The following is a 21,044-nucleotide window of genomic DNA, read 5'->3' on the forward strand; positions in this document are numbered from 1 at the left end:
CCCACTGCAAGTCTTTTCATTGGACTCTTTTGCAGATGGAGTTTGCTATTCCCTCATTAGCTCAGCAAGTTTGGGAGGCTTTCACTCTGATGTCCAAGTTTCATGAAACAGGGTAATCTGAAACCTGCAGAAATCTGGTTTATGCACTGTTATACGTGCCAGTGCCAACAAAATGTTTGTTTATATACACACATATATACACATAGATATGTTTCTCTAATTATATGTAAAATGAATAATACATATTTAAGAACAAGTGTGTGCCACTTTGGAGGAATATACTTATAGACAGATGTGAAGTCAGAGATCAAATGTACATTGAATGAAGAACTTTCCAAAACTTTAAGTAAACCTCTTTTTTCACTAACTCACTAAAAAGCACTGATATCTGCCTATGGATTCTGAGCAAAACAAAACAAAACAAAAACGATTGGATTAAAAGGTGCTTACACACCCTTTCTCCAAAAGATTGGCAACAATAGCATGAGAGGTTTTGGAGGGTAAATATGGAAAGCATTTGCTATGGGAATATGGTGTACTAACTGGGTACAGAGAATAACCAAAACCCAACACTTACCCTGCAGAAATTCCATCCTGAGCTTCAGGCAAGCAGTTAAATCATTAGCAGGTGTCCAATTTGGTGAATAGAATCAAAGACTTGTTATTTCCCCTCTATTCCCTTTCCTTGTCTTTTGTCTCCTTCCTTCCACACCTGCTGCTCTGCCTGTACCTTGTCCCAGCAGCTCACTCCTCCTTTCCTTTCTTCTTCTCCTCTCCTTTTCCCTACCTCATTACTTTTCTTCCATCTGCTCTGAACTTTGCAAATATTTCTGAGGTTATGAGGAACCAATGAATATCTACTTTGGATTCAAAGAGAAGGAAAGAAAAGAGGCAAGAAAGTTTGTTGGAAGAGGGTTTTTTTAATAATGCTGTTATTAAAATAAGCATTTCAGAAACAACTTTGCCACCCTCTGGTTAAGCTCTGCTATCAGAGAGCCAAGAACACAGGCCTCTAGAGGTTGCTGAAGATTGAGATGCTAAGGACAACAGATCTAAATGCAGTGGCCTGATTACAAGACCACGAAACTCTCTCCTTGAGCAGTTACATTTAACTGTGACATGGCTTCATCAGGAGGATGGTGTGCAAATGAACCACTCAGCAGTTATCTAAAGAGAGTTCTGGAAACACATCTATGGGAAAAGTAGAGAATTGTCTCAGTAGATCGAAAGTGTGGTGCTAAAACGGCAGGAAGTGTTAGTGATTGCGGGATGGAAATGTCCCTTAATCTGAATTTCTTCTCAGTTTCCCCTCTTTCTCAAAAATAAAGTTTTTGTGTTTTATATAATGCATGCTGGGGTTGATGACAAAGGACAGTGTCTGGGAAGGAAATAACCCCCTCAACTCACAAAACTTATGGTCCAAGTATCCAGTTAACATCTAGTCCTACTAATTTGAAAGGAAGGAGGCACTTTCAGCAGGTACCACATGTGAAAATGCTGTGGCAATACTTCTGATGATGTGCAATTTGTTGAAAATTATCTTGGTGCAAGTGTCACTTAAGCACAGAAGTTTAATTACTGTTCTTATGTTAAACCTTTACAGCTCCACTCATTGTGTTGAAAAGCGACAAATCCTAAAATTAGGCACTTGTATCTCTCTTTCCTCTTTTTCAGTCTTTTGGGCATTGTCCAATTTCTTTCATTCTATAATTGCACATTTCATTTTGCCTGCTATTTAGCCTGCAAATGAAAACTGCAGAGATGTGTACAAGTTCTTGCCGTCTAACTTATTTAAGGATTTATCTGGACCATTTTTAATGCTGTATTTTCATTCTATAATTTATTTCTTTCAGTGGATGGCAAACCAGTGAAAACCACCATCTTTACATTTCCATTTAGAGAGGTCTCAGTGATGACCCAAATCTGTCAAAACAGGCAACTAAAATCAAACAAAAAAAATCTCATTTCTTTGAACCAAGTAAAGTTAAAAGGGCTCCTTTTCTTAAAACAAATTAATCGCAGGTATCTTTTCCACAGAGTTACACCACAGACAAATCGACCTTTACATTGCTTGATATATCAAAATAAATGAGTGATTAACTGCTAGACCTGCAGTCTGCGTTTTAGCAGTTTATTGCTGCATGGTGCGGCTCAAAGAGTGAAAAGTGAAAAAGAAACAGAAAAGAGAAAGAAAAAAAAAATGAAGAAAAAAGATCCTTGAAGAGGAGGATACTTAACATCTCGATGCTAATAACAATTGCAGTGTGGATTTGGGACCAGTCAATGGTGCTGTTTGAGTCACTCAGGGACTGCACGGTGGTTGTTCCCTCCGCTGGCCAAAAGGTTACACAGGACAGGGAAGTGTCTCCGGTCATTTCCCAACCAAGCAACTCCCGCCACAGGGTGGAAGCGGAATGTGGGAAGCAGCAAGGCCGACCTGCTCCCGTTGCACCTACGTGAGGAGCACAAAGACCATCCCCACTCAGAGCCAGGGCTCTCTGGAGCTCAGGAGCCCGAGAAGACGGCGCAGAGCCGAGGGCATGGCTAGCACGGGATCTCTGTGAATATGGTGCACTTTCTGCGGACTTTGGTGCGTCACGGCATAAAGACTTAATGATTGTGACAGGACGTCTCCCATGTTAGGCTTACAAAATGGTCACAAGCCCCTCAAGTCTTTCTGATAAACCCAATGGGCGCTGATGCATTTCCCCGCTCTCTGTCTAATTGGTGTAAAGTTTGCAGACCTGAATCACGGATCTTTTATCCAGCTTGCTGCGTCCTCTCCTTTGACACGAGGTCAGGGTTCACATTCGCATCCGATTATCGGAGTGGCACTCATTAACCGGCAGCCTGCCTCGCACCAAAATGAGCTCCCTGGAAGGGGAACTCGGCCCATTTACTCAGCAGATTTCAGCATTTTAAGGAGGCCTGAATGTCACACAGTATTGCTACGTTTTGAGGAGTTTCAGACATCTCCAGCTGATGATTAATTGTGAGTGATGGGAAATAAAATCCAGTAAAGCCAGCTGCTTGCCATGGTCGGCAAAATTACTATAATGGATATAGGCTGCCAATTTTCCAGTTTTACTGGCAAGTCTTCCAAGTGTAATTAAGGGAAGTTATAAATGATATGGAAATCTATCAAGTCCCATTTATTTTCAGAGGACTCTTTCCCCTGAGACTTTTATCTTCAAGCTTATAGTTTGCTTTGTTGTGCTAATGATTTAAACCACTTCTTATTTCTGATTAAAGCCCCCAATATCCTTCACAAGAAGTTAGATCCACTTTATCCAGAAGGACTTAAAGAAACAGAAGCCTTTTTAAAGTTGTGTTTATAAGCCATGCTGAGCTCCCACTTCCTCTTTGGAGGCATAACAGAGCATCCTCCATCTTAGGCACCTCACTACCATCTGGATTTCCGCTTCTGACAAACTCTGGGGACTGGGAAAGATTCGGTGGGGGAGAAAGGAGAGAAAAGACTTTATTTATTAAAAAAATAAAATTAAAAAAACCCAACAACAACAAAACCCCAACTTGCCTCCCAATCCTAAATCCTCCAAAAACAAAGATTGTAGGTGCTGCTTAGACACCAGGCATTTAGCACAGAGTGGTGTTGCTCACTAATGTTGTTTGATTTGGAATAAAAGCATGAAAATGATGTGCAAAGGCCTAAAATTGGAGATGTAAAGGATGACTGCACAGTATTCCATTTCTCAATTTCATCCTTCAGAGCCACAAAATGGGGGTGATACAGTTACTGGATGAGATTTACAGTAACAGCTGTGGTCTTCCCACACAAGGGAGGACCTTCTAATGGGCTAAGGTCTGTTTTGAACAGACGGGGAGTAGCAAAACAAGGTTCCCTATTAAGGGTGTGCAGTAATATTCCTGATAAAGAAAATGAGTAGTGGTAGTCAGATTGCTTTAAAAGACCTAAATCTCTTTTCACTGTTAAAAAAAATACTAAAGCTATTTTAGAAAGTGCTAACTGCTAAATAAATGAAAGACTTGTAAATGTAAGGGTTTGTTTTTTCCTTAATCTCCTCCCCACAAACTGTAAAGAATGCATAGGAACCAGTGCCAGGGGCATATGGCTTTCTCCTGTGCTGAACATTCATACAAAAGACAGGTTCATCAGTCATTGGAGTATCTGGATAAAAAATTAGCTCCTGATGGATGGTATTTAGAGCTTACCTGCTGCTAGTACATTACCAGAGAAGCACAGGTTTTGAAACCCACATGACATTAGAAACTGCAGACCATGAAATACCCCACGTGCAGGCGCGCTCATAATGTACGCCAGGTTATACAAAATAAGAAATAAGCTATTTACACCCTCTGCCTAAAATTGGGCCCGCTGCAAGGAACCCTGGGTCAGCCCTACACAGGCCAATTAATGCACAGCATCTGCTGTATAGAAGCCGTGCATGAAGCACTTCCGAATGATTTCAGCAATTAAAAGAAAACTGTTTCCTGCCTGTTTTGACAGCAACTGTTTCAATGCAAGAGTGAGCACCAAATCATTGTGTGCAGCTGAAAAAATTAAGTCTCTTTTTTTTATCTTGTGAAAAGGAGGTGGGAGGGATGAAGATTTCTTACGGAATCGGATCGTTCTTTTGTTGTCCGACATTCTGTGTTTTTCTGCCAAATTAGACAGAAGGCTCCGAGGGTTTACGGGGCCCTCTACAGTATCACCTTCTGCTGCACTGTGGCTCCCTAAAAAGACGGATCAATATCAACCCTGCTGATTTGCCTACAAAAGTGAAAATCCCTCAATTACATTTTTAAGACCATTATATTTAGAACACAGGTGCTCTGATGCGGAACATTTTTAAGGCTCTTGGAGCTGAAGTGGAAAAAAACAATGACAGCCCAAAGCAAATACGAGCTTAGATTTGGTTAAAGTGAAGTGAGAGTTGTGTTTTATTGGTATCTCCTTCCTCATATTTGGGAAGACACCAGTAAACATCACTCACAATTTCCACTATTCTGCAGCTTAAGTCCCTGTTGAGCCTTTTAAGTGAAAAGGGACAATGCAAGATAGTGCCATATGAAAGAGAGTTATCCTCTCTTGTAGCCTTCTGCAAAATAACTGCAAACATGCACCTTGTTTGTGCTTGTGCAAAATCACTGAGCAGTGAGTTAACTATGCATTCACTATTTATGAAGATACAGGGAATTTTGTTTGTTTATTTGTTGTTTAAATTTAGTCCATGCTGGTATCATTCCCTTCCCAGATATTTTTCTCTCTGACTTATTGGCAATCTGGCAGCCAGCATCCAACAAGAAAACAAATCAAGAGGAATTGGATAAGCAACAATTGCAATTCCTTGGCATTGTCCATTACCATGTAAAATAATTAGTGCAAGTTTTCTCTTCTTTCCAAATTAACTTTGAAACCAGAGCTACAGAACTGCAAATATAATTAGCAGCAATTAATAGTACTTGACAAATCGTTACTAAACTTTTTTTGCCACACTCCTTTAAGGAATGAAGCTGAACACAGCACATCCCACATCTTCTGACCTCTGACTGAAGGTCACTGATGTCCCCCTGACAGCAATCAGCACTGGTCATTGCACTCCCACTTATCCAAAACATGCTGCTCCAACTGCCTCTGCCATCCCAGGGTGCTGGGCAAGTGATATTCAGGCAGAGCACTTCTGGGGCTATTCTACTGCTAACTCAGCCTAATCTGTACCAATCAACTTTTTTAGTAACAGCTAAAAAGTTGTTTATTACTTATATATTTATATGTATTTATATATTTATATGTATTTTACTTATATATTTATATATATATTATATGTATATTACTTTATATACATATAAAAAATTATATGAATTCTTCTCAAAGGATTGGTAACATTTTTCTCCTAGGACGAAACTCAAATAAGATTCACTAATTCTAACTTATCATAATAGGATTTCCTTCTTAATTACACTGTACTGGAACACAATTGCATAAAATATATAGTAAATTTTTTTTCAAGTCAAATATAAAAAATACATTATGAAATATGATTACAGTTAATTGTTTTTCAATGTAACTACAATTATTACTCATGGCCCCATGTAATAAGAATGGTGATATATTTAATTCTTTTTTTCTGGATATTCTACAACCATGAACATTTCCTGTTTACCAACAGGGCTTTTTGGCCCCAAGAAAATTGTCAAATACATAGAATCATAAAAACTATGTAAGGTTTGTGACCATATTTTGTCAAGTTTGCAAACTCCTTTCAACTGACAAGTGGAGTTTATATTTGCTCTGAAGAACAGGAGCGAGGAAAGGAGGGAAAGGGAAAGAAAAAGGGAAGACAACAATAAAAAAAAAAAACCCATTCATACACAAGAGAAAAGTAGTATTTGAATTAAATAATATCTTACTAAATTATTGATACCATATTTATCCAAATGGAATGTGAAACTTAAGCAAATATATTTTTTTCTGTTTTATCCTGGATGTTGTTTCTCTGCTATAAATTCCAATTAGCATAAGATTTGAAAAGAGGTGGTTTTTTTAGGATTTTGAGGTCTGAATGGAAAATACAACTTTAAACAACACACAACTGCCTGATGGCAACAGGTAAGGTTAAAACATTACCTTTTCTTTCACATGAATGAATGAAGTAGTGACAAACAGAATTTAGAAAGCTCTTTTGTTTTGCTTTTTAGTAGTGAGCATTTCAGCAGTAGAGATCAAACAAAACATATTTTCCCATAGCAAAAACTTACCAAGGCTTGTGAGATGGAAAATCATGAATAAAGATTTTCTTAAAAACTATTCTTCTAAAGAATAACAAGAGGAATTGAAATAAAATGCATGTAGCTGAACTGAAAGATGAATGCAGTTTAAAACTTTTTTCTTTAATTACTTTTAAAAGGTGGAAACACAGTAGTGTCTTTCCTAAGTTATACAACTAAAAAAGCAGCCTTCAAGTTACCCAATTTTGAAATTACTGAGACAATTAGCATCTACATTTAACAGCTGACATTTTGGTAGGAAAAAATTCATCCCATGCAGTATTAATGCCCATAGCTATACTAGCTGAAATCATAAGAAATTTTTATATGAGAAAAGTACATTTTAAAAATTGCTTGAATGGTGATAACTTACAAAAGTGGAGTAAATTTAATCTACTGGAAAGAGAAGCAATTTATAAACTTTGGTGAAAATAATTAATCGTCCTCTTCTTTTGGCTGTAGTCCTCAAAGACTCAGTAGCATTGGGGTGTTCACCCAAGGGTGCTTTCCTTTTACACATTTAAGTGTGGGGGGGGAATTGTTAAAGTGATTTGGCTGACAGGTATTAGGCATTAACTTATTGACCAATGTTCAGCTTACTACCAACACCTGTCCTAGCTAATGTCACTAAAAAGGAAAAACAGCCAACAGAAACGTACAGCTAAAAGAAAAACACCTTCATATTCCTGACAGAAAACTGAAAAAGCAAAAGCTATGTTCAAAGGTGAAAATATAGCAAAGGCTGCAAGGCAATCAGGACAGCTAAGATCTTTCTTTGTTGCTGTGGACAGTTCAGACTACCAAATTTGGAATCAGTAGTGGAAACATTTTTGGTGTGTTTGCTTTAGGAGCAACAACACTGCTTTACCTGGGCAACCATTAGGACTTCAAGAGCTCTCCCCTCTCCTGCACTTTCAGTGCACAGAATCCTACATGAACAAACACCACACCAAACAACTCAACACAAAGAAAAAGTATTTTCAAGTGCCCACCCATGTCCTGCCCTCTGAGTAAATAAAGGAATTTGTGCAGCTTTAGTAGTTTTTATGGTGCTGTCTTTGTGGTAGCTATGGTGAGATTAGAACTATGTGCAGTGCCATCTCTACCCTCTGGCATAAAAATCCTACTGTGTGCTACCAGGGCTGGCTTGTGCTGCCACCAGGGTTATTGAAAACAGAGTGAATTACTTGCCTGGACTCTTGAAATCCAGTAGTTTCTCTGGCCTATGGCACCATGAGGAACCAAAAAGTAATTAATTTTCCCAAGTACAAATTTCATCCTAATGCATACAATCATAAACAACTACTTAAAAAACAAATATGCAAACATTCCCCAATAAGGGATATATTTCCTATATTAATGGGACTGCATTATGAGGAATGTAATCTAAATTTAAATCTTCTTTCCCTAAATAATATTAACCTTCTTTCTAGTCAGCTAGATTTCTGTTTCATTGTTTATGTTGCTTTCTGCTTCTGAGTGCCTTCAATGTGCTTCCAGGAATAACTGAGTGACAACTAATCACAGTCTTCTGATCACATGAAGGAAAATAAAGAAAGCAGAAAGTAACTAAAAACCTAAAGAAATTGGCAGCATCACAAGTTTCTGCTTCTCTCTAAATGACAAACAGCACTTCCCCACTGTGTTACTAAAATCTACAGATCATCTTACAGACAAAAGAAAATAAATTCCTTGCATATGCAATATCTTTTGGCAAAAAATGAATTGAAAACTGCTTATCAGACCAGCTGGATAGAGGATGCTCATGCAATCTTCTATCAGGCTTCACCAGACCAAAGTATTTCTCAGCAACAGCAGCCGAAAGAGAACACTATGCTTCAAGTAAAAACAATGACACATCGAGTGGGGAACACTAACCCAGGGATCAGCACTGCCCCCTCGTTTGGCTGCAGAAACACAAACACAAACACCATGTGCTTTACCTGGCCGGGCGCGGTGCCCTGGAGCTGAACCGTGGGCAATAAGCACGGGTTTGCGCACACGGCCAGGCACACGAGGATGAGGTGACCCTCTCTCGGTGCTTTTTCACCATTTGTAAAGTTGCACCTGAAGGAGGGGGATGGCAGCTCAGCTCCCCGTGCCCCTGACGGCTCTGAGAGCATCTCTGTGAGCACAGGGACTGTGCTGCACTAACACTGTAGTGCCCAGCTCACAGCTCAGGCCAAGCAGCCTCAGAGCAGCTATAACCTGACAGCTTTATTGCTAGCAGCAGCAACACCTGAGGGGAAGGATGGACAACTACCTCACCTTCTCCCATTTTTCAGCTGTGCTGTTTTCACACACCATGCAAATCTGAGCTGCCAAACCCAATGGCAAGCACACAGAATAGGAGCTACTTAAATTCCCATTTCTCCAGCGCACTAAAAAATCAGACTTTTCCCAAGCAGTGCAACAAAAAGAGCTGTATTTATCAAGGAGCTACAGTTCCCTGCCCATCATGCCTTCAGCAGCTGTAGTGGGTGAGCTGGTTTGTGACAGACAGCCAGGAAGAGTAATCTGAATCCCACCATCCCACTGCTTATTCAGAGCCCAGAGCTGATGTTACCCTCATTCGCTGGCTGCCTCGCTTTTTTTCTAACGTTTTGACACTAGTCCTGAAAAGGAAGGATTTAAGCTAAACCCTTTTCAAGAACGCAAATGTGTTTTGCAATTAAAGCCACACAATTAGCAATGACAAGCTCAGGTCAGCAGAACATAGATTATGCTGTTCAAATGCTCTGCCACTCAGTGCCTCCAGCAAAAAGCTGCAGGAGAGGAGAAGGGAAAAAAGAAATCTCACACACATTATTTAACAACTTGTGCTCTGATGCACAGCACCACTTGTAGATTTGTGGAGGGAGGTTCATTTATTTATTTACTTAAAATCCCTTAGGATCTGGCCTCCTTCTCCACTGATTATATTCTTTCAAGACAACAAGAACTATTCTTCAGGGCAAGAAGGCTGGAAACATTTAGAATAAACTTCTCAAAAATAAATATTAAACAAATGTTTAAAGTCTTAAAATCCTTGACTTAAAAATGTTTCCCTTAATTCTTCACAAAAAGTATTTGCTTACAATCTTCCTCATTCAGCCACTTGTTTTGCCCTTGACAAAGAAAGCAGATTCCTCTGTCCATGTCATGACATAAAGAATATTTTAATTGAATACTGTTCTTTTGTTTTAACGTATCTAAACTGTGTGCATTTATGTATAGATCATAGACAAGAAAGCTAAGTGTAGAAGCTAAAAGAATTTCTAATTTCTTACCAGCTTAACTTAGATCTTTTTCCTCTGAAATGTCTTTATTTCATTACTACAAACATTGGCACCTACAGATCTTTTATATTATAAAAGATCTTTTATATTATCTTTTATATCTTATGTCTTTTATCTTTTATAATATCTTTTATATTATCTTTTATATCTTATACATGATGACTCTGTTTTCACTGTACAGACAGAAATAACCATATATTTTAAAACCAAAGGTGGTATCATAGCAAAATGTAAGCAAATATACCACTTTGCCAGCATGATCGATGACTGTCACGTAATAAGTGCAATCCTGATTTTGAAATTCAGATCTTGATCCCATTTCTGAATCATCTTTCAAGAAAATCTAGGCTTCATTGCCATAAATTATGAACCCTGTGACTGAAGCTTCTGTTTGTATCTAAGTGCTACATGCATGTTTATAGCATCATTTACTGACGATAAAATTAATATGCACAATCTGATTCAAATACTTCTGTGTCTGCTCTCACTACCTGGTTTTCAGTGGTTATGAGACATAAGGGCCTCAATCTTAGAAATAACATATGATACAATGTGGTAGAATTTCATATAAAGCTGAGTTCAAGTCAGTGTTTATACACAACTTTAAAACAAAAATTTGTTTCCAACTCAATGTGAGGTAAGGAGGACTGGAAATCCCCAGACCAGCAACAGCATAATCCCTTACCCTTCTGTATGGAAAGTTCATTCCTTCTCCAAGACAAGAAGATTACCACATGAGCCTGGAAATTCCCAGAATAGAATTCCCAACTCATGCGTTTTGTGAAATGATAACCCAGAAGTTCTTAAAAAAAAGAAAAAAAAAAAAAAAGAAAAAAAAAAACTGTAAAGTTAAGTATCTGTCCTATGTCCCCTTTTTTCCAAGTAATATTTTCATTACTTCAGGACAGAAAATCAACAATTTTCTCCTGCTAGCATTAACAGCTTTTATATATAGATGATAGATAGATAGATAGATAGATAGATAGATAGATAGATAGATAGATAGATAGATAGATGGATACACACTTATGTGAATTTACTTACCATTTTCTCCCGTGTACCTGTCCTGCCCCTTAAGGTATTGAGGTATTTAGGATACAAAACCAAGCTATCTCTTTGAGTTTCTGCTGTGAACTTGTACCAGGCTGAATTTTTTTCTTTTAAAGCCAGTTTAATTTGAATTGATTTTCCTTCTTAATTTTTAAAATTCAAACTAAAAACAGCACACATCCTTTAGCACACTTTATTCCACAGGTGATTAAAAAAAAAAAAAAAAAGAAACAAAACCAAGACAACAAAAAACCCCACACCAACCCGTGGTGTGACCTGTAGTTTCAGTTGCACCAAGGTGAAATTTCTGTGGCATATATAATGAAAACGCAGATATATAGATCACATTTCTTACCATGTCCCCAGGCTTGACAGAAACTGCCACCACTGTTCCAGGCATGGGAGATCTCAAAATGCTGGAGGTGTCCTCTGCTGCTTTCTCTGGCATGTACTTGCTCAGCTCCGCAGCAACCTTCGTCAGTATTTGCAATTTGTACTAAAGAATAGGAAGAGGACTGGTTCAGAAAACTGTACCTTGGTGAATTCCAGTCAATAACCTGCATTATTTTATGGCATGTTTTTATGTAATACATTTGTTAGCTGTTCTTCACGGGAGTGTCTAAAAAACACTGTTTGAAATCTTTATTCAGAGTTTCATTTTCAGGATGTAGAAAGAAAAATATGCAACCCCAGTCTGCAGCAAAGTGCACATAAAACCAAAGAATCAAGTACAGTAAGGAGACGTCAGAGTCATTTTAAAACTGGGGGTAGAGAGGGGAGATTCAAATTTTAAAACAAAAATGCCCTTATGCTTGCTGCACATTATCTTTGGTGGATAAGGAAAATCGAGGGATTTTTTTCCAGTGCAGTGATGAATTGGAAATTGAGCTTTTGGGAAAGTCTAACAGACTGTCAATGCCATGACTGATCCTAAACATTATGTTTACCTTTTAAGCATTTACCATGTATTTAATGTTTGAAGTTAGTAATTTGCTCAAATTTTGCAATTAAAGCCTATTAATTCCATTTCAATTCTGATTTTTCATGCATGAGCAGAACAATCAAACCTTGTTGTATTGAACATGCTTTATCTGCAATAAAACCCATTCAGCAGCCATTACATATCTGGAGAAAGTATTGTTTTCTCTAGTATGTTTTACATGGATTAAAATCAGAGGGGAATATGATGACCCTCAGGTGAGAGCATCCCTTTAAACGAAACCCTTCAGAAGGCATATAAGTATTGCCTAAAGTGATTTTAAAGCTTTTAGTCTTTAAAACCTTGCCGTTACTTGGCGAGCTCCCTGCCCTGAGACAGACAGACGGACCGACGGACGGACGGACGGCATCCGAGAGGGAGCGCAGGGAGCCAGTAGATGGCAGCAGGTCTCTGTGCGACACTCGCGCCTCGCCAGGGCACACCGAGCGAAGGCCAGCACCGCACTTCATCAATAATTTAAACAAAGGTTTTAATAATAAGCATCCGACGGACGGCATTTACAATTCAAATGCGTATTTTGCTGATGTAAAGTTCAACACCTTGCTTGGAACAGTATGTTTTCCTCCAAAACAATTAGCTATTGTTTTATTAACAATAAAATGTCTTTACTTTTCATTTTTACATGGACAGAAAAAATCCGATATCCTTCTGGTGAAGGTAAAGGGGGACTCTACCTTCTGCTTCCGTAGGAAGCAGAACAAGGCATTTAGAAATACATGCAAAAGGTGATTAAGTCTGCAGTGACATCTTTAAAATGCAGCTTTCAAAGCTGAGTTAAAACAATGTAACAGAGGATTATCATCCTCCATAAATGGTGTGTGGGCACACAACACTTTGTGAGATGAACAGTGTAGCCAGTCACTCAGAAATACTCGCTTCTACCTGGAAACAGAGGCAGTTACATGAACCGATCCTGCCACCACAGCCCAGTAAGTGTAGTGAAACACCACAGCGATGCTCCCTGCAGCTGGAAGTAGCATCCCAAAATTTGAGGACCATTCCCAGCCATGTGCCTCGGTCTCAATTGCCGTGGCACAGGGAAACCAGCACCATTTTGTACGCAGAAAGCTGCTTTAACCCCAAGCCTCCCGCAGGCATCACCATGGCCATTGAGGCTGTGTCACTCAGGATTTCCACCCCAAAGCACAGCCAGCCCTCTCCCAGCTCAAGGCACTGCGTCCAGCCTGATCACGCCCTTTTACACGCTGATCACAGCCCTTTTCCACGCTGATCACAGCCCTTTTCCAGGCTGATCACAGCCCTTTTCCAGGCTGATCGCAGCCCTTTTCCAGGCTGATCCAGCCCTTTTCCACGCTGATCACAGCCCTTTTCCACGCTGATCACAGCCCTTTTCCACGCTGATCACAGTCCCTTTTCCAGGCTGATCCAGCCCTTTTCCAGGTGCACGTGTGCAAGCACACATGGACACACGCTCTGTGTGCAGGGACACGGCGGGCGATGCCCATAGGAGAATTGGTGACATAAGCTGCAAATAGAATTGCAGCAGTGTGACAAGTCAAATAATAACATCTTATGCATGTTTCTTTACTCTTGAGTGTCTGTTTTGCAATCAAGACATACAAGTGTCTGCCAGTTTCTGAAGGATATGATCCTTAAGTGAAATTACTGTGCAAATAAAAGCTTTTTACTCCTATTAAAATTCATCTGAGTCATAAGTGGCAAGGAAAAAAAGCTTGCAGAGTGTATTCTGCTGTCAATCTAATAAACATTCTGTGTAGAGGGACTATTTATCAAAGATAAATTGTACTTAAAAGTCCTTCATTAAATCTATGGGGGGGAATATAATTACAACAAATTGCACAGTTTCAGTATCCATGGTTGGTGTCTTCTTTGTACTCAAGAGTTTGAAAATATTTTTTTTTAAAAAAAGAAATAAAAAAAGGAAGAATGCAGAAATAAGTTATATTTGTGGACTGTATTTTTGCCTCTTGCAAGAGACTATTTTGATATGATTTCAAAGGATTAGGTTTAGATGCCATTTAGCTTTTTTAAGCTACATTAACACTCCTGAGCTGACCAATTTCAAAATTTAAACTTGAAGAGAAAGCCAGACCTTCTGCATTCATCTAGGTTACAGTATTTCACAGGGGTTGAAATACAGAATTCCCTATGCGCTTCACAACATTCAGCAGTGGGGGAAAAACACATTCCTCAGTATGCTGCACTTTAAAGCTCAGTCCTCCACACCAAGCTAAAATATCCCTACCAAACATTGTTTTTACTATCTTTATAATTTTCATATCTTTTAGATTCCTTTCTCTGCAGGACTCCTGCTTTGCTTGGAGTGAGATGTAAGAGTCAGTACTCTCAAAGCTTTAAAACGCAGGTCTTTGTTATTGATGAGCTGTTCCTTTTCCTTTTGTATTTGTTTATTGTTCTTTAGTCTGTTTGGGGGATAAGCAAGTTACTGTAATCAAAAAGTAAAAAATAACAACAGTAAACTTCTGGGGAAAGGCCTTTTTTGGTACAGTTGGTTCACAAATGACCTTTCAGAATATAAAAAGACATAGCGCAAAGAAAGGTTCCTTCTCTAAAATTACCTTTGATGTATTTCTGCTGCTGGCTGGACCCCACTAAATACCTGCATAAATATCCCTTTGTGATGCTGCTCCTTATCCCTGGAGAGGAGTTGTGGAGTGGGGTGCAGGGTGCTGTTCACCCAACCCAGGTGCAGCTCAGTGAGAGCCACAGGACTCTCTGGAAGACCATGCCAAACAATGCCCACCGGTGGTGCCACAACAAAGACAATTAAGAAAATACCACATATTTTCATTACATGACGAACGCTGCTGCTATGCCTTTGATTTAGCGAGAACAATGCTGAACATAGGAAGCAGAAGTTTTGATATGCTGCTAACCAAGTACGGATGAGGTTCTGATTTTCTTCCTTTATGCTCAGGAGGAGGAGGAGATGGGAGAAAGAAGGGGGCGTAAATTGGGGAAGGTTGTTAAGTTTGGGTTATAAATAGAGACCAGGAGGTTTCCACTGGCCTAAACCAGAAGAAACATTTGTTGGAGTCATAAATAGATTGCAGGTGGACTCTGAGAGCAGGGAAATCTGCTAGCCATCAGATCTCTGCTGATGAGTACTTGTCACCAGCCACTGCTCCGCTCCGCAGGGTTTCAAAGCCCAAGTCTGCCAGCCAAAGTAAAGTCAATAAAGCAGTACCAAAAGGAGCCATACAGCTTTTGATGGCACAAAACAGGTGTTTCTTTTCCACCAGACCATTGGAGTCCACAGTCAGTTGACAAAAATTATAGTAGGGAAAAGTAATGTTACTTAATAGTTTTCTAAGGGTAAGAGCATCCTGTCCAACATCTCCCACTAAATTGGATGTTTATGTAAAATGCAAAACTACCTCTTACAACCAAATCTCCCTAACAAAAATAAGAACACAAAAAGGTACAGTAATAGCAGTACAGGGTGGAGACAGGGAAGAAACCAAATACAGTGAAAATTATACCTTGAGTTTTGTGGATTGTTTTTTGTCAGCACATTCCCTACTGAGCCCCGAAGTCAGTAGGCAAGTAGACTGCTACAAAGAAGATGGCCAGGGCATATATTGCCCCATCTGTGCTTAAAACAAGTTCTGTAGTTTGCACAGATATGGTTCTCTTACCATATACATCAGAATATTAGGCATTCTAATTCACTAAAATGTTGAAAATTCACTCTGTTACACTTCACATTAGTTTATTAAATATGACCTTCCCTGTACACTTGAAACTCATGTCCCCAGAAGCTGTAAATGTTCAAACTCCATTGGAGATGTTATAGAGTAATCACTACCCATATGTTACTTACGTTAGTGTTTGGACTGCTGACCAGATGTGGATTTTCAGCATGCTTTACCTAAATGTTCAACCATGTTTTTCAAATGTCTGTCATTCCTGTGGTCAGAAGGGTGAAAATCTTACATAGCTCAGATTTCAGTAGAGAAATTGTCTGCTCTGTGTCTTCATTATTTTCACTAGCCTCACAGTCTCTGGTTTGGAACCAGTGAAATGTATTAACTGTGGTCACATAATTTCCTTTCAGCATTCCTAATCCACGTCCTGCCTCAAGTCACTTCACTGTTGTCACCTGTGCTTTGACGTCATCAGTTCACTCGAGTGCATTATTCTGTATTCAGGGGAAGCAATCCTGAGCAATGTTCCAGTTCCAAACACAAAGAGCACGCTGCCTTTTTTATTAACCATTATACACGTCAACATCATGACCATACCCTTGCTTAGATTTCCACCACAGCATCTAAGCAGGAAAATTATTTATTCCATATTACTCGACAATTATTTATTCCATATTACTCGACAATGTCAGACACCACCTTCTTTCAGAGTCAAGGACTCCTTACTGAACAAGGAGATAAAGGACATTTTGCAAATCACTTTTTTTTCCCCGAGCTCTGAGTTCTAGAGCTAATTTGCTTCCACGGGGTGGTGGTGAGGATTGGCATTAACACCTGCACAAAATAACGGCACTTTCAGTCTGATGGAGGAGCAAACACTCAAACTGCTACAGAGACAGCTAATGAAAAAAAAACAATAATAAAAATACCAAAACAGTCACAAAAACCATGAGCCTCTAGCAGCAGCAAAAGAGAAGAAAACCGAGAGGAGCCTCACCACCACGTAGTACACACTCCAGCAGCAGAAACTTAATTAGACTCGCAATTCAGCCACACTTCCCACTTTCCATTCCTTGTGTGATACATAATTAACACTCTAGAGAAACCTACCAAGGGTTAAAGCCACGCAAAAAGCAGCTTCCCTCCGATGCATTCGGAGGCCGGGCGGGCAGAGCCGAGGGCGGCAGGGCCGGGAGCGGACGGACAGACAGACAGACAGACAGACGGGGAGCCGGCGATGTCCTCCCGCCCGGCCGGGAGCCGCAGCTGCCGCCGCCGGAGCAGCGCGGTCGCACAATGCTTTGACAACTCCATCAGCGCAGTCTCAAGGTAGCTGTCAATCAGGATGCATCATTTAATACAACAGCACACTAAGGATTTTCTCCTACAACCCACATGACAGCGTATCTACAGCTCTATTTATATCAGCGCCCAGTTGTGTTTACAATGCTGTTGTAATTAGAAAAGATGCAACAGGCAGCGATATTATTCAGATTCCCATTTTGCCGTGCTGCCGTGTAAAGTGCGATCTTGCTTCACAGAGTCATGCTAAATGACAAAAGCGCTATTTTCTTCAGTCTCTGTGCTCAGACAGCACTTCATTTGCAGCTATCTATAATTAGATTAATGGTGTAGTGCCGTACAAAGCAGGCCCACTTCACATCAGATAGCATATGAATTAGGATAAACACTTATTTCAATTCCAGGCAGAGAAAGCAGTGACTGGGGTATTTAGCATACCCTTTATGGTGGAATGAGATGTTAATTGTGTACCATTACCTCTAAACTGCTTGCTTGTTGTATAAATCACTGTGCTAATTGATGCAGAGATAGAAACGTAGCCACAGGCAAGAAAGCAACGGAATGAGAGCTGAAGATGGTGGATGAAGGATTATCGGGTAAAACCATATGGAGATGAGATTCCTTTGAAACCTGCCCACAAGCAGTACTACTATGAACTACAGGGGGAAAAGTGCTGCACGGGTGCCTAAGGAAAACAAATATATTTTTTTTTATTATTATATAGTTTGCATCATTGTCTCTGAACAGAATCTTAGAAGTGAATCCAAGCTAAGCAGAAAACTGAAGAATAAATGTGTGTAATGAACTTCAACACATGCTTCCAAAGGACAAGTAGCAGGCTGAGCCTGGCCTGGGAACAGGCACCACACTGCCTGAATTTGGGGAGCTTGAGTTAATAAGTAACACTTGCAAACTATGTAAAGCAGATGTTCCCCTGGCCCAGCCAAGGACTAGAAATGCAGGCTCTGCAAACAGAAAATGTCTGTGCAAAAATAAAATATAATTAAATAAATAAATAAATAAATAGAAAAACCAACCAAGACATTCAAGTGGCTACTGATAAGCTAAATGTCCTCATAAGGATAAGGAGGAAGATGGGAAGCAGCTTTTCAGGCATGTAGTAAAAATTATTCATATTCTGGCCCGTGCATATGCAGACAAGAAAACTCATATAAACTCCCCTCTGTGTACTGCACAAACAAGAGGAGAATCTCTCAGAAGTAACAAGTAGCTGTGTCAGCACCAGGACTATCAAGGCCTGTTTTTTCTCAGATGGGGTTTGTAGTTGTTTGCCATGTCAAACACCATTACAGCCCTGGGGGTACTCCCAGCTGCACTGCCCAGTCTGCATTCTCTCATCTTAAAAAACTCGACTTTAACCAAAGCCTCTGACCACACTCCCCACCACACAGAGTTACAGCTTCCTCCTCCACCTGGACACATTTTATTCAAGAAACAGGTTGGACCATAATGATTTTTGGATTCTTCCTTCTCTGATATGCTTGGCTGAAGTCCATCAGCTGAGTCAAAGGTACTGCAAAGCCAGAGAACAAACACACACATGGAGTCTTAGCACGCCTGCCTCAGCCTTAGTTTCCTAAAAATAGCATTAAAAAAGGAACATGAGCTACAATACCACCTTGAACACAACATTCAAGGACAAGCCAACTTGGTAATGTGCTCACCTTTGAGCCACTGCTTATTCCCCCACAGACACTGCAAATCTGTTTGGCATCATTGCTATTCTGCAAAAGAGTGGTTCCAGTATACGTGCTGCAGTCAATGCCACTACACTCTAAACCTAAACCCCCCTTCCCCCTCTGCCTTCCAAATTATTGTATGCACTTTTTTCAAGTTTCTTGTTCAGAAAACTTAGTTGAACTTGTACACAGCTAAGACTTAGCTTCATACTTTGATCACTAAAAAAATGCCAGCAACTAAAATACTACACAAATGTCCTGCTCTAAGAAAATGTATTTCCTTCTCTTGCAACAACCTGAGAGCAAGTGCTGACTTTCAGCCACAAGCTCTAAGATCTCAGTACAGTGAAATAAACTTCCAAAAAGTACAAGATATCTTCCCCTTGAGTGTTCAATCCCCTCTACTCCAGTGTTTGATATCGCCTTAGCTTGAAAGAGCAAAGAGAATGCATTATGTCTGCTAGACACCTCACTCTCCTAAGGTTCATTAAAAAGAGTGAGATGCTAGATTTTCCAACCTTGTTTTTAATTTTCTTTTGGAACTACTTGTTTTTTCGACTCATGGCACCTAATTATTACTTGGGGTGAGAGGGTTTAAAGTGTTAATTATTACTTGGGATGGGAGTGTTGCAGCAGTGTCCATTGATCTCAGATCCCAAAAAAATACACATAACAGATACATATGTACATGTGTATCCATGTATATAAAGGGAGGGCTTAGGGGTGGACAGTTACCCATTATAAACAAGCAGGACTAATGTACAAATTACTGCTTGCAAAAATTAAGTGAATAGCAGAGGGGAATCATGTACTGGTTGATGAAATGCTTCAGTTACTCCAAGAGGAATCTTTAGATTATTTCCAACACAATAAACCAAACAGGAGTAAGTAGAGTGATGGTAAAAATATTTTGACAATAGAGTTCCACAGTTTTAAATATTGGTCATCAGATATACTAATCTGAGGATATCCTCCTTTATCACTAAAGCTTTCAGCCTTAAGGAAACACTAGCTATATCTGCACAAGCAAAGGGACCTAAGAAATAGAAACAAATGGTAGCAGAAAAATGCCCCTGTGTTGACTAGTTTGAAATAACACCTCCCAAGTGTGCAGCTGGTTGACGCAAATGGAAATGCATTGAGGAAAAGAGCTGTGAAGCTGTGTAACACTCCTGTTCCTAATCATTAATCACTTTTTTTTAGGCCATTTAAACTAGCCCATTAGAGCCTGCAGCAAAATGCCAACACTCCCATCACTTGCATGTCAGCAGTGCTGGTGTTAACAGGAGAAAATATATGGTTTCTGTGACTGTGCCCCAGTTCTACAGCATTTGCTACTTTTAATTGAAAGAGGCAGTTAAACACAAGGTAAATCATTCAGTTAGCTAAGCTGTTTAATAACACATAATTGATAACGTCAATGTGCTACAGTGACATAATGCATCACTTTCATCACCCTTATGCTTCAAATACAGTCAACTCATACTTCAAACATTTACTTTAAATCTGCTATTTAATGACAAAGCCGGGGAGAACTGCCCTGAGTACCACCTGTGGAACATGGGTAAAACACACAACACTGCCTCTACTCATCTGCAGGTTGGTTAGAAACGAGTTTCTGCCAAAGCACTTGCAACTTTGTGAAAATAGCTTGGTTACATTATTTGCTTTTTGTCTCAAAACACCACTAGTTCCTACTGTAATAATTTCCATTTCTCTGACAAAAATCTGTTGAAAAAAAGCATGACAATATCTGCACAAGAAAAAGCAACTACTCGTTTTCTGAAATGTGTCCCAGTCCTGCAGGCTTTTGCCTAACTTTTCACACATAACCAGGTCAACAGCAGCCATCAGGGCTTCTTTTTAGTATAGGACAGATCACATGCTTAAATGTTTACAAAATCATATCCCCTAAGCATGGAATATGATCTAGAGTAGGAAAAAATATATCTTGTAGCTATGTACAGACAGTGTGGTTAAACATGACTAACCCTATTATATAATACTGAGGTTTTTAACACGTATTAATTTAAAAATAAATTTTATTTCTACAAGTATTTAAAATGGGCAAGAACATTTGACCTGTTTATTTTATATGACAATAAAATTATAACTACTGACAAGAACCATACAATTGGTTCTGCATTGTGTAGTAGAGCACACACAGACGGCTTCAAAATGGGATGGGGTTTTGGTTTCATTTTTTTAAAAAATACACCCCCTAGAAAACCCCATAAACAAACAAAGCATAAATACCCCAAAGCAAACAAACAAAAAATCAAGCAAACCACTTAAGTGCCCACTGTTACAGGAT

General features: G+C 39.5%; 1 protein-coding gene across 1 annotated transcript in view; it reads right to left on the reverse strand.

The window, feature by feature from the left end:
* PCCA (propionyl-CoA carboxylase subunit alpha) overlaps nucleotides 1-21,044 on the reverse strand; it is a 273,150-nt gene that overhangs the window by 4,670 nt on the left and 247,436 nt on the right. Inside the window, exon 22 of the mRNA XM_054654777.2 lies at nucleotides 11,434-11,574. Within this exon, the coding sequence (XP_054510752.2) occupies nucleotides 11,434-11,574 (141 nt within the window). The remainder of the gene's footprint in view (nucleotides 1-11,433; nucleotides 11,575-21,044) is intronic.

This window comes from Agelaius phoeniceus, chromosome 2 (assembly GCF_051311805.1).
Source record: "Agelaius phoeniceus isolate bAgePho1 chromosome 2, bAgePho1.hap1, whole genome shotgun sequence".
NCBI lineage: Eukaryota > Metazoa > Chordata > Aves > Passeriformes > Icteridae > Agelaius > Agelaius phoeniceus.